This window comes from Mus caroli, unplaced genomic scaffold (genome assembly GCF_978045245.1).
Source record: "Mus caroli unplaced genomic scaffold, Mus_caroli_1 scaffold_5, whole genome shotgun sequence".
Lineage (NCBI taxonomy): Eukaryota > Metazoa > Chordata > Mammalia > Rodentia > Muridae > Mus > Mus caroli.
The window spans coordinates 63,615,839-63,629,584 of NW_028227260.1; the positions used below are offsets into that span (position 1 = coordinate 63,615,839).

Here is a 13,746-nt window from a genome sequence, read left to right on the forward strand (position 1 = left end):
GCCAAACTTACCTGGAACTTGTGATCCTTCTGCCACAGCCTCCAGAGTGCTCAGCTTACACGAGCTACCATGCTTGGTTTGGATTACAACATTTTTAACATGCTTGCATCAATCAAGAGTATCTCAATTATAACGTTGGTTACACAGTCTGTATGTACATTTCTTAAATAGTATTTAAAACGTACTGAGGCTTTATTCATTTGATGACAGTAGTTAATAATAGGAGTTTATTCTAATTTGAAATCAAAGTTAGACCATAGAACTTAGAAGTAGTTATGAACAAAAGTGATATCTTAGAATCCAGCCCAGCCTGAATGCTATGAGTAGAAAAGGAAAAAAAAGGAACTCGGCCTTAGTAATGATGACCATGGTTATTTTATTAAGATTGCCCAACCCAAATGCCCAACAGTGTGATTTTCTTTTCTTTAATACATTCACCATTGTATGCCCCTCTGCTGACTCTTGTCAATTGTACATTGCCAGAGCAGTCAGCTGATGGATATGTAGGCAACAGTGACCAAGGTACAATCTTCTGAAATAATGAATGGATACAGTAACAGAGTAGAATCAGAAGTCACAGAGAGCCAGCACTGGGGGGTCTGGTTGTTTCCTGGATAATATCCTGTCCAAGGAGATATCAAGAAAGGAAGAAGTGAAGATAGATTCCACAAATTCATTCCAAAACAACTTTTTAAAAAAGCATGTGGAAATGTTTATTTTATATATAGTGCAGCTTTTTATATAATATGAAGTATTAAATAATAAGACAATTTATTTCAAAGAAGCCAAGTGCTTAATGAGAGAGAAATAACTACAAAAAAAAAAATAAAACTTTAAATTGTTAATTAGTACTGTATGACGTATATCAGAAGCAAAAGAGTAAAATCATTTCATATGACTAGACCAGGATGCACTGAACAGGGCATGTCTTAATTGAATGACTTTAAGGATTCAAAGCAGCACACAGCAGTTACAAAAGATTTCACACCAAGAACAACACAGACATCTAAAAATAAGAGCCATACTCGAAGAAATCGTAAGTAGATCCATGCATATTTAGGGAAGACTGGAGAGGGCAGAGGTGTATCACGAAGCCAGAGAACTGGATGGCACCTCATCCGTGAAGGGGCTTTCATGATAAAAGAAGAAATTTGAATTTTATTCTGAAGTACTGACTTGTTTCTTGATATGTTAGAAAATGTCAGGTTGTTCAAATATAGTTACATATAACTTTGGCCAACCTAGCTCCTAGAGAGCAAAATCCTGTTCAGGGGGAGGATCTACTAGGTTCACATGCAGAACCCTGGATCTGCATGTTCTTCAGACAGGAAGTTGCCAGTTCATTAAATTCTGCCTTAAAGGTTGCTCAAACTATGTATAAAGATATTAAAGCAATGCAGTGTGCTAAGAAAATTCATAAATTCAGTTCCTATTCTAAAAATATCAAAGTAGTCTTAATGTCAATGAGCAGAACTCAGCTGTATATGCATATATTATACAAATAACAATGACTACAATTAAAAAATAATAATTACACGTGAAGGTGCTGGTTTTTAATTCTTCTACCTTCTCTCTATATGCATTTACATACAGAGATGCAAACAAAAATCTAATAACCTTTAGAAGCAATCTATAAAAATAGGTGGACATATCTTGTGCTAATTTAAAAATAATGTTCTTTTTTTCTTTTTATTCTTCAAACACAATGTTCTTATTAAGCAGATTATAGTGCAAAAAAGTACTTAACAGGTAACATTTTTCTATTATTTACTGTAAAAGATCATATTTAAATGTCATAAAAATAATTAAAATATTCTCACAGACTAGATTCTGTCAATCATCCACACTGATGTCCACAGTGATTTTCTTCTCTTGATAAAAGAAAAATCAGTGAGGCAAGATTTGGTGACATGAACTGGAAAATTAGAATTTGAGTAGAAAAGTCCTATTCCAGGGCAGGAGGAAAAGTGACAGTAGAGAATTCTGTTGACAGTCAATTCAGGATTACATCATTTAGAGTATTGAAAAGTCAAGATACACAGGGTGCTGGGTTTTTATGAAGAACTTTTCCTTTTGCCCCCTCCTGCTCTCCTTCCCTCCATCCTCCCCTTTCTCTCTCTACCCTTCCCTTTCTGTTTTATCTTCTCTTCAATGTGTCCACATTTGGCAGAGTGACAGAGCAATGAACCTTGCCAATCTTACTTCCAGTACTGAAGAGAGATTAAAGTTTAAACTGAGAGAGAAGGACATGCACAGCTAGGCAATTCAAGATAAGGCTTGGTCCTGCCCACTCTAACTCACCCTTATCTCACCCTGTGAGGTGATCTGACAAGTAATTACAACTGGGATGCCTCTTTCTAAGGCTAAGACCTTTTTTTCTCCAAGCATAAGATTCCTAGGAAAATTTCCATTTCTTTGGGGGTGCATTGTTCAAACAGTCTGATAGATGGAAAGACACATTGCTCTTTAGAATATCTTTACTTCTGCTAGACTCATTACCATTCACCTTTTTGTTTTAACCTGTCAATCTTAAAATACACACACAAACACACACACACACGAAACAAGTGTAATAACAAAATGGCAAATTAGGCATCAAGTGCCAAGTAGTCCTGCATGAGAACCATCTTTCATAACTTCCTAGCTTTTGGTTAACTTAGAAAGGGTTGGCACACAGTTCCTTAATTCTCAGTACTTTAACTTCATACATTCTACATTGCAAAGATAATTGGTGAATCCTAATTTTAGAATGACTGAAAGAAAAAAAATTTTTTTTCGAGACAGGGTTTCTCTGTGTAGCCCTAGCTGTCCTGGAACTCACTCTGTAGACCAGGCTGGTCTCAAACTCTGAGATTCACCTGCCTCTGCCTCCCAAGTGCTGGGATTAAAGGCATGAGCCACCATCACCTGGCTAAGAAATTTCTATTTGACAAAAATTGAATTATCTTTAATGTACGGTACCTTCATAACCTTAAAATATACATACACAAGGTGTGTAGGTGTGTGTGTTTGTGTGCATCTTGTCAGAATCATAACTTTTTCTTTTATTGAAAAATAGATTCTATTTTCACATGATATATCCTGATTATGTTTTCCCTTTCTTTACTCCTCTCAGTTCCTTCCTACCTCTCCTCCCATTTGGATCCATTGCCTGTCTTTCCTTAGAAAAGAACAGGCCGGGTATGTTGGCACATGCCTTTAGTCCCAGCACTCCGAGGGAGGCCAGCCTGGTTTACAAAGTGAGTTCCAGGACAGTCAGGGCTACACAGAGAAACCCTGTCTCAAAAACAAACAAACCCCCCCAAAATCCTAAACAAACAAACAAACAAACAGAAAAGAACAAGCTTCTAAGAGATAATAATAATAAAAATAAATGATCACATTAAAGTTGGACAAGACTATCAGACAGAAGAAAAAGAGCCCAAGACAAGGAACAAGATTCAGAAAGTCCTTCTCACTCCCAGAAGTCACGAACAGCTGAATTAAATCCTTACCTGGTATTAATTAGCTTAAATGTAACTTAATTAACTGTCCAAATAAAATGACATAGAGTGGCTAAATGGATAAAAGCATAAGATCCAAAAATATGTTGCCTACAAATAATTCATTTTCCTATTAAGGGCACACATATACTGATACACTAAAAGTGAAAACATAAAAAAGGTTATTTTATGCAAATAGAAAGAAAAGCAGAGTGGGCATGGCTAATATATCAAACAAAATAGACTTTAAGAAAAAAACAAATTCAAAGAGACAAGCTAACATCATTGTGGCCAAACATGTAACAGTTGCAAATGTAAATGCACCAAATTTTGAAGCAACCATTACAGAGAGGAATTACTGAATGTTCTGATGGAAAAGATAAAAAGGAATATAACAACACTAGAAAACATAGGTATGTTTCAACAGCCTGCAGATAATCCAGGCAGAAAATCAAAAAGGAAAGAGTGGAGACTTAACTTATACTTCTGACTACATGAACCTATCAAGCCTATGCAGAAGGGGCCAACTGGCAGGCTTCTCAAGCACTTGCAGAACATTCTCTAGGACACAGCATTATATTGTTGTGTGATACTATTCCTGGGGAGATGTGGGAAAAAACGCCTACTCACCAGAGATGGGGAAATGACAATAAACAAAGTATGGCGATCGCCCAAGTCCAACTTAGTGAGCCAATAAATGTTATCGGGGGTTACTTATGGAAATATGGGTAAGGTGTTAACATACAGGAGCAGAAATGATGGAAAAACAGCTAAACGACCAAAGCCTGTTGCAGTATGCTCACAAAAGCACACTACACAATCTGCAGGCAGCTCAAAAGTACATTTTCATGATAAAAACGCTCAATGCTACTACCATAAGATCTCAGCAATGTTGTTGCCTAAACAAAAACTGCATAATGAATAGGGAAGATTTTCCCAAGACCCCACCCCTGGATGAAGAGCCCCACCCCCAGCCCCCACAGGGTGGGAGGAGGACAATCCAGGAATAAGCCACCTACACAAATATATGTACACACACAATTAAAAAAGAGGTCAGGAATTTGAGAGAGGAAGTCAGGGCTAGAAAGAAGGGTGGCATGGTGGTTTGAATGAAAATGGTCCCCATAGGCTCCTAGACAGTGGCCTATTCAGAAAGTATGGCCTTGTTAGAGGAGGTGTGTCACTGGGAGTAAGCTTTGAGGTTTTAAATGCTCTAGCCAGGACCCATGGCTCTTTCTGCTGCCTGATGATTTGGCTACTTGTGTAGCACCATGCCTTAGCCTGGATGCTGCCTTGATGATAATGGACTGAACCTTCTGAAACTGTAAGCCATCCCCAATTAAATGCTGTCCTTTATAAGAGTTGTCACAGTTGGGGCTGGAGAGATGGCTCAGCAGTTAAGAGCAGCGATTGCTCTTCAAGAGGTCCTGAGTTCAATTCCCAGCAACGACATGGTGGCTCACAGTCATCGGTAATGGGATCCTGCAAACAGTTACAAGTGTACTCATATACATAAAATAAATAAATCTTAAAAAAAAAGTTGCCACAGTCCTGGTATTTCTTCACAGCAATAGTAACCTAACTAAGACAAGTGGAAATAATGTCAATACACTACTCATATATGAAAATCTCAAAAAAATTAAAATAAAGAAGACTTTTAGCAAGTTGCAGTAGCTTATGCTTACAATACCAATACTCAGAAAGCTACAGCATGTGACCTGCCATGAGTTTGAGACCAACTTGGCTGGCTATATAATGAATTCCAGGCTATCCTAGACTACAGAATGTAACCATGACTCAAAAATAAAAATAAAGACAATCAACAAAACACTCTTAACAAATTAGGTACATCAAGAATGTACCTCAACACAGTAAAGGCTGTGGATGATAATATCATAAACTATCATCCTATTCAACATTAAAAATTTGAAAAGCGCCGGGCGTGGTGGCTCACGCCTTTAATCCCAGCACTTGAGAGGCAGAGGCAGGTGGATTTCTGAGTTTGAGGCCAGCCTGGTCTACAAAGTGAATTCCAGGACAGCCAGGGCTATACAGAGAAACCCTGTCTTGAAAAAAAAAAACAAAAAAAAATTTTTTTGGAAAAGCTTTCCCTGTGAGATAAGAAACACAGCAAAGATAGGAGCGTAGGGAAGGATGGGAGGGTAGCTGACAGCGTGCTAAGGGGAAGAGCTGAGGGGAGGTGAATATGTTCAAAGTACATTGTACCACTTCTCAAAGAACTAATAAAAATATTGCTAAACATTCAACTAAAAATGTAATAATGGTTTTTTTTTTTTTTTTTTTTTTTTGGTTTTTCGAGACAGGGTTTCTCTGTGTAGCCCTGGCTGTCCTGGCACTCACTTTGTAGACCAGGCTGGCCTCGAACTCAGAAATCCGCCTGCCTCTGCCTCCCGAGTGCTGGGATTAAAGGCATGCGCCACCACGCCCGGCTATAATAATGGTTTAAATATATAATCTGAAATTATACAACTTCTAGTAGAAAATACATAATCTTAAACTATACAACTTCTAGAGGAAAATATCTATAGCATTACTCTGTGAAACATATTTATATGACCCAAAAGCATGGCAAGAAAAGCAAATATACACAAGAGAAATTGTATGTAATTTTTATATTTTATTAGCATATATTAATTGTATATAATGGGCTTCATTATGATATTTTCACACATGTATGTGTTGTATTTTGGCCATATTCTCCCTTGTCCCACTCCCATTCTTGCTCATCCCCTTCAACTTTCTAACAAGGGCCTCTTTTCCTTCAGATATGTTGTGGACGTGCCATCAATGGGTTTCATTAATATTGTTTACAGGAGTGTAGATGAAGATTTCCTTAGGTGGGGAGGGGTTGAATGACCCTTTCATAGGGGTCACCTAAGACCAGGAAAACATGCACATTACAACTCATAACAGTAGCAAAATACCAGGTATGAGGTAGCAATGAAAATAAAGTTATGATTGGGGGTCACCCCAACATGAGGTGTATTAAAGGGTTGCTGCATTAGGAAGGTTGAGAACCACTGCTCTAGAACAATATGGTATACTTATGGCTACACAACTGAAGAAAATGTCCCTCTCCCAGTCTCTCATCAGCCATTATCTACAGATATCTTAAGGGAGGAGTGAGGTTACATGAACTCACCTTTCCATGGCAGGGTGTTGTTAGGTCCAATGTTGTGGAAATACCGATAACTGCAGCTACTATGAATTCAAGAGTGAAAAAGCCATTTCAAACCCAGAAGTCAGGGTTCCACCACACTCCCTGTCCCCTCTCCTACAGCTCTTACAGTCTTTCTATCCCTTCTTCTGCAACATTCCCTGAACTATGGAGAAGGTGTTACTGATATCCTGTTTAGCTGAGCATTCAATAGTCATGTATTCTCTGCATTTTCACCAGTTATGAGTCTCTGCAATTACAACTGACCACTGGAGCTAAAAAAGCTTCTCTAACAAAAAACTGACAAAAACACTATTTTATGAGTGTACACATAACTATGTAGAAGGCAATTTTGACATGCACATCATGTCCTTTTAGCAAAACAACAGCAGCAGCTATGATGTCCTCAGCTACAAACTTTTGACTCACTAAAAAGTACCAGATGTGATTTTCCACCTATAGGTGGGCATCAAACGCTATCAAAAAGTGGTTAAGAAGCATCCTATTGTGGTATATTCTGTAACCCCCAAAACTTAGGCAATAGAGGCAAAAGGATGTAAAGTTCAAGGTCACGCTCACTATATAGGGAGTTTGAGAACAGCCTGGACTACATAGACTCTCTCTTTACTCTTTCTTTCTCCCTTAGTGTGTGTGTGTGTGTCCCAAATCACTTCAAAAGGAAGAAACAAAATAAAAATTTAAACACAAACAGCAGATTTAAGCAGACATTTCTTAAAGAAGACACAGTGACCATCAACAAATATTCAAAAAATGTTCAACATCATTAATTGATAAGAAAATGCTAATTAAAAATATAATTAGGGAGCTAGAGAAATGGGCCAGTGGCTAAGAGCCCTTGCTGCTCTCCCAGAGGACCTGGATTCAATTCCCAGGACCCATATGGTGACTTACAACCATCTATAATCCACTTCCATAGGATCCAATGCACTCTCTGTTTTCCAAGGGCACTACACATGTGGTATACAGACTTATATGCAAGCAAAACACTCACACGTTTAAAACAAAATTTTTAAAAGATATAAATAAAGCAATCAGATATCACCTCATACAAGTTAAAATGGCCTTTATCATAAAGATGAATGATAAATGAGCATTGGTGATGATGTAGAAAAAAATGTACTTTTTGGTGGGAAAGTAGATTGGTACCAATATTATAGATAACAATATGAAAGAGTTTGAAAGATGGATCAGTGAGTACAGTTCTTGCTGGCCACATATGCAGACCTGAATTCTGATTCCCAGCACCCATGTAAAAAACCAAGTCTGATGCCATGTGCTGTAACTACAGAGTTGGTGTGGGAACAGGGTAGAGATGCAGATCCTGGGCGCTTGCTCATCAACCAGCCTCGCTGAAATGGCAAGCTTCAGGTTCAATGCGAGACCCTGTCTTCAAAAACTAAAGTGGACAGTCATGCTGCTTAGTTTTTATTGTCAACTTGACAAAAGTTCGAGTCACATGGGAAGAGGGAACCTCAACTGAAGCACTGACTGGATCAGATTGGCTTGTCAGGCCGTGGGGCAGTATCTTGGTTGCTAATTGATGTAGGAGGGCCCTGCCCACTGCAGATGGGGCAGGACTGCATTGAAAATGCTGATTGAGCAGAAGCCTGTGAGCAAGTAAGCAAGCAAGCAAGCAGCATTCCTCATTTGTTCCTGTCTTGAGTTTCTGCCCTCACTTTCCTCAATGATGGACCATGATCTGGAAGTAGAATAGGAAACAGATACTTTCTTCCTCTAAGCTGATTTTGGTCAGGGCATTTTATCACAGCAACAGAAGAGAAACTAGAACAAAAATGATAGAGGAAAAGACCAGACACATTCGCACACTGGCAAGCAGGACAGCATTTACATGTACAAATACACACACTCCAAAAGAACACTCAGTATGTTAAGAAGATGCCTGTACTGGTATAGTTGCAGCATTACTCTTTCCAGTCAAGATAAAGAATCATCAGCCTGTGTCCATTAAATGGATAAAGTTTGTGCACATGTGTTTATGTGTCTACATTTGTGGTCTTCAAACACACACAAAAAATTGAAAGAATAACATTTTGTCATTGATAAATATGAAGTCTGAAAGCTATTCTGCTAAGTAAAATGAACCAGGCACTGAAATACTAATGCTGTATGAGCTCAGTCATGTGCAATAATTTGGTAACTGAATTCATAGAGGTCAAGTATAGAATGCTAACCGCCAGAGGTAAGCAGATATGAGAGGAAGCAGTAAGTTTGGGATCAAAGAACACAAAGTTACTCTCAGGGAGACTAAGTTGAGACTATTTGAAAAGCAGAACGACTATAATAATACTGATGTTGTGTATATATAAAAGTAATACTAGCTGGGCGGTGGTGGCGCACACCTTTAATCCTAGCACTTGAGAGGCAGAAGCAGAAGCAGGCATATTTCTGAATTCGAGGTCAGCCTGGTCCATAGAGTGAGTTCCAGGACAGCCAGAGATATTCAGAGAAACCCTGTCTCGAAAAAACAAACAAACAAACAAAAAACAAAAACAAATCAAAACAAAACAAACAAAAAAAACCCAAACCAAACCAAAAACAAAAAACCAAAAATGTAATCCTAAATTTCTAATACCTGACTATAAAAATAAGAACGGTGAAATGACATTTATTACCTTGATTTAACCATTACATGTTTTATACATGTATTAAAACATAGTACTCCATAAATGTATACAACTATCATTTGTCAATTAAAATAATATTGTTTTAGAAAAAGAAAACCTAAGCTGGACATGGTGTTGCATGCTTTCGAATCCCAGCACTTGAGAGGCAGAGGCAAGCAGATCTCAGGGTTTGAGGCCAGCCTGGTCTACAGATCGAGTTCTAGGACAGCCAAGGCTACATAGAGAAACCCTGTCTTTTTAAACACATGAACCCTTCAAGAAAACAAAACAAAACAAAAAAGATTCCTTATGATATTCTGCTATATTCATAGACCAGAGAGGCTTCATACAGTAACTAATAGGAGCAGATGTAGAGACCCACAGCCAAATATTAGGCAGAGCCCAGGCAATCTTGTAGAAGAGTGGGGGGAAGGGTTGTAGGAGTCAGAGCGGGTGAAGGACACCACAAAAATATGGCCCAAAGAATCAACTAACCAGGGCTAAGAGACAGAAAAGACAATCAGGGAGCCTATATGGTTAAAACTTAGGTCCTCTACATATATGCTATGGTTGTATAGTTTTGTGTTCTTGTAGGATTTCTAACCATGGAAGTAAGGGTATCTCTGACTCTTTTGCCTCCTCCAGCCTTGATATGAGGGTTTGTGCCCAGTCTTATTGTAACTTATTATGCCATGTTTGACTGATAGCCCTAGGAGGCCAGCTCTTTTCTGAAAGAAAATGGAGAAGTGGATCTAGGGGAGAGGGGAGGTAGGGGGAGGGACTGACTGGCATGAGTGGAGGGAGGGAAAACTGTGTTCAGGATGTAATATATGAGAGAATAACAACAACAACAACAACGAATGTATTAGCTAAGACACAAGTATTTACGAATTCTTTTAAAACAGCATTCACTAAGATAACACTATCCAGTGGATGTTCACTAATGAACAGAACAGCCTTGTTAATTCTTCCTTGTCCATAGTTAGCCTCCAATTGGTAGCTGCTTTAAGCACAGGCCATACTGAGAATTGAATAGTCAGATAATAAGAAATGGCACTCCTAAGATAGACCACATTCTTTAATTATTAGCCTTAGCAAGTGCTGTGGCATATGCATCACTTTTACTAGTCAGGAAGGTTTACTGATTTGTTTTTTAAACATAAAAATTTATTTATTTTTATTGTATGTGCTTGAGTGTTTTGCCTGAATGTGGACTGTAAATGTGGCTGGTTTGAGGAGGCCAGAAGAGGGCGCTGGATCCCCTGGAACTGTTAGGGACTGTTGAAAACTGCCATGTTGGTGCTTGGGATCTTCCTCTGGAAAAACAGCCAGTAAGTACTTAACTGTTGAGCCATCTCTCCAGCTCCCGTTAACTGATTTCCACCTGACAGTGACCATCAGTACACAAACGTTGTCAAAAGAGGTCACCTCCTAACTGAGACAATCAATTCGGATAACTGGAAAGGGAATAATTTCATTGACAACAATCAGGACACAGATATCGCCTAATGAAACTAGGTCAGTTTTATAGCTAAGCAGACAGTCATCTTTATTATCTTTTATAATCCAAACATGGGGATTCTTAAAAGGATTCATTTAAATTATGAATACTTCCTGTGCTTAGGGATGATTGGATATCTGTGTCCAGTAGACGCAGCCAATATTGTCTATTTTGGAACCCAAACTACTATTATAATGTGGTATAAAAAGTGGTTGTCGGGCTGGTGAGATGGCTCAATGGGTAAGAGCACCCTACTGCTCTTCCAAAGGTCCAGAGTTCTAATCCCAGCAACCACATGGTGGCTCACAACCATCCGAAACGAGATCTGGCGCCCTCTTCTGGAGTGTCTGAAGACAGCTACAGTGTACTTACATATAATAATAAAAACAAAAAACAACAACAACAAAAAAAAGTGGTTGTCTGCTAGGGATACTTACTTCAGCTACCACTAGTTCCATAAGTACTGAAGGGTCCACTAGAATAAATTAGAGGCAGGCTTGAAGTTAAGACTTTCTGAAATAGAAAACTGCTATTATACTCTAACTAAAAAAAGCATTGGAATTTGCCTACTGGTTTAACAGGTGTCATCTAAGTGAGCTCCTCTTTGTCTCTCAGAGCCTTCTATCACCTTTCCTCTCATCTCCAGGCTCACAAGTTAAGCAGAGCCTTGGCTGTGAATGCTTTGTTTGGCCTAAGGGTGGGATAGTACATGGTCTGCAGTAACTGTGATTTGAACCAAACAGAGTATTGTTTATCAGAACTAACAGGCCACATTTGACTCTGAGTTCACTTCTCATGAGTTTTTATTAAATCCAGAGCAGGCACAAATCAATACTAGTATAGAAGACTTCTATCCGTCAGAACCCTTGTGAGAAGAAACCAGATGAGCTGAATTCAGCCTCCTTTGGACTTTCCACGTGATCATGCTACACAACACATTCCAACCTAGCTGACTGAGGAAACTCTGACTTTAGCTAGCAATTTACACTGGCCATTTGAACAGTCTGCTATGAGGCCTTATATAAGACTTTTACATCACATCAGCTGAACCCACAGAAGTAGAAAGTGGAAGGTTGGTTAGCAGGGGTCAGGCAGTAAGGGGGCCTGGAGAAAGGATGGACAATGATGACACACAATCGCAAATACATAAAAGGAAAAGTTTAAGGGATATATTATACAACATGAGCATTGTTAATAACAATATACTGCAATCTTGAAAAATTAGGAGAGCCAAATAGAGAGGGAGATATCTCATGTGAATACCAATTATTCCTTTTCAGCTCCAGTTATTGAAACTTGCTCCTAACTAGATGCAGGCCATACAGCTGGGTAGCCTCCTTTTGGCTTGATTCCATATTTTAAATAGTTATGGAAAAAAACTGAGCAAGTTCTAGGACTGCAGACAATAACAATCATGCCTGATATTTTAAAAAATGTTTTAAAATAGCTGGACACACACGGACGGACGGAAAATCATCTTCATCATTATCATGATAATATACTGCTGCCTTTTCCTACAGAGGACAGCAGTTTTCTTCTGCCAACCCCTCCCCTCTGGTTTTTCACACTAAGCCTAAGATCATACCTTATTTCCACACAGTGTCCTGGTAAAACACAGTCTATAGCAAAACCCAGCACACAACTGGTGGTTTGGAGCACCTGTGCAGATGGATGATCATCTCTGTGGAGTCCTCAGAGGGCCAGGAATAAAACTTGTTATCTTTGGTCAACTTCAGGCTTGTTGCTTCAGAAGCAATGAAGGCTCAGTATTCCCTGAAAGAAGGATAAGATTGATGCCATCTGGAACAACAAACTCAAGTGCAGCCAATCCCAGGTCAACTCTTTACAAAGGTACCCACTCCAGTTAAACTTAGGGCCTGACCTCAGCTTCATTTTGTGATATTTGGAATGAGGATTTTCTCTCATTTCATGGAGGCTCAAAGAGTCAGTGCAATTGCAGGGAGATCGTCTCATCTCAGTCCATTGTGAGGAAAGCAGGCAAGCCACTCCAGGCTGAGAGGCAGGCATTCTCTTATATTTTTGGTTGTGAGCCTAGCCTTTAACAACTGAGCCATCTCTCCAGCCCAAGGCAGGCATTCTCTATCCTATTCAGGCCCACTGCCTACCTAGTATGAAACCTAGGCAGGCTTACTCACTCCCCTCTTTAGAAAGTCACTTCAAACCAATTCCAACTGTATGAGTGTTTGCAAAACATGGTGCTACTACTTGTCAGGTTCATGAGGTACAAGGAGAGACCAGAATACACAACAGCACAGAACATACATATCTAACTGATGCATACACATCCCAAAAGGTAAGTCCCAATCATTTATAATTTCTGCTAAATATTTTCCCTTTTGACCAGATAAACTCCTTATCATGACCCAACTTTCTCCTTCTTTCTTTCCTACTTGCTAGTTTCAGTAGAAAAGAGAAAAGATGACCACAAGGTGGCAGTAGCACACAATAAACTTCATGTTAGCAACATGGACAGGTGTCATGCTGACAATGAGAAAGTACTGGGCTTTATAAAGGGGGTGTGGGCTGTCTCAACATGGAACCTTTCAGGGGCTATAGGTGAAAGATAACAGAAAGGAACCAACCCAAAAGAAAGGGAACAAGGGATCTTCATGGGGAGACGCGAATCAGAGTAAGATGGAAGATCAGACTTACATGTTCAGAAGCAGGAGGGAATCTCTGGAGGCCAGCAGTAGCTTGGAGTCTTCTAGCCCAGGGCTTATCTTATTTTGGGTTAGCAAATGTTCAGTGCAGTTTCACAATGGATATACAATGCCTAGTGCCTGAATAACTAAAAATCTCTGTGTGCTACATCTGTAATAATTGGATATATACATATCTGTGTTTAGAATTATCAGGCTTTTAAAAGCTTACCCCACAACCAAGAAGTTTTTGAGCTAATGGATTCTAACATCTTCTGAG

General features: G+C 39.1%; 1 protein-coding gene across 1 annotated transcript in view; it reads right to left on the reverse strand.

Moving 5' to 3' along the window:
• Positions 1-371: 371 nt before the first annotated feature.
• Positions 372-13,746, reverse strand: part of Pbdc1 (polysaccharide biosynthesis domain containing 1) — a 38,791-nt gene continuing 25,416 nt past the window's right edge. The window contains exon 6 of the mRNA XM_085838065.1: positions 372-622. Within this exon, the coding sequence (XP_085694191.1) occupies positions 489-622 (134 nt within the window). The 3' untranslated portion in view covers positions 372-488. The remainder of the gene's footprint in view (positions 623-13,746) is intronic.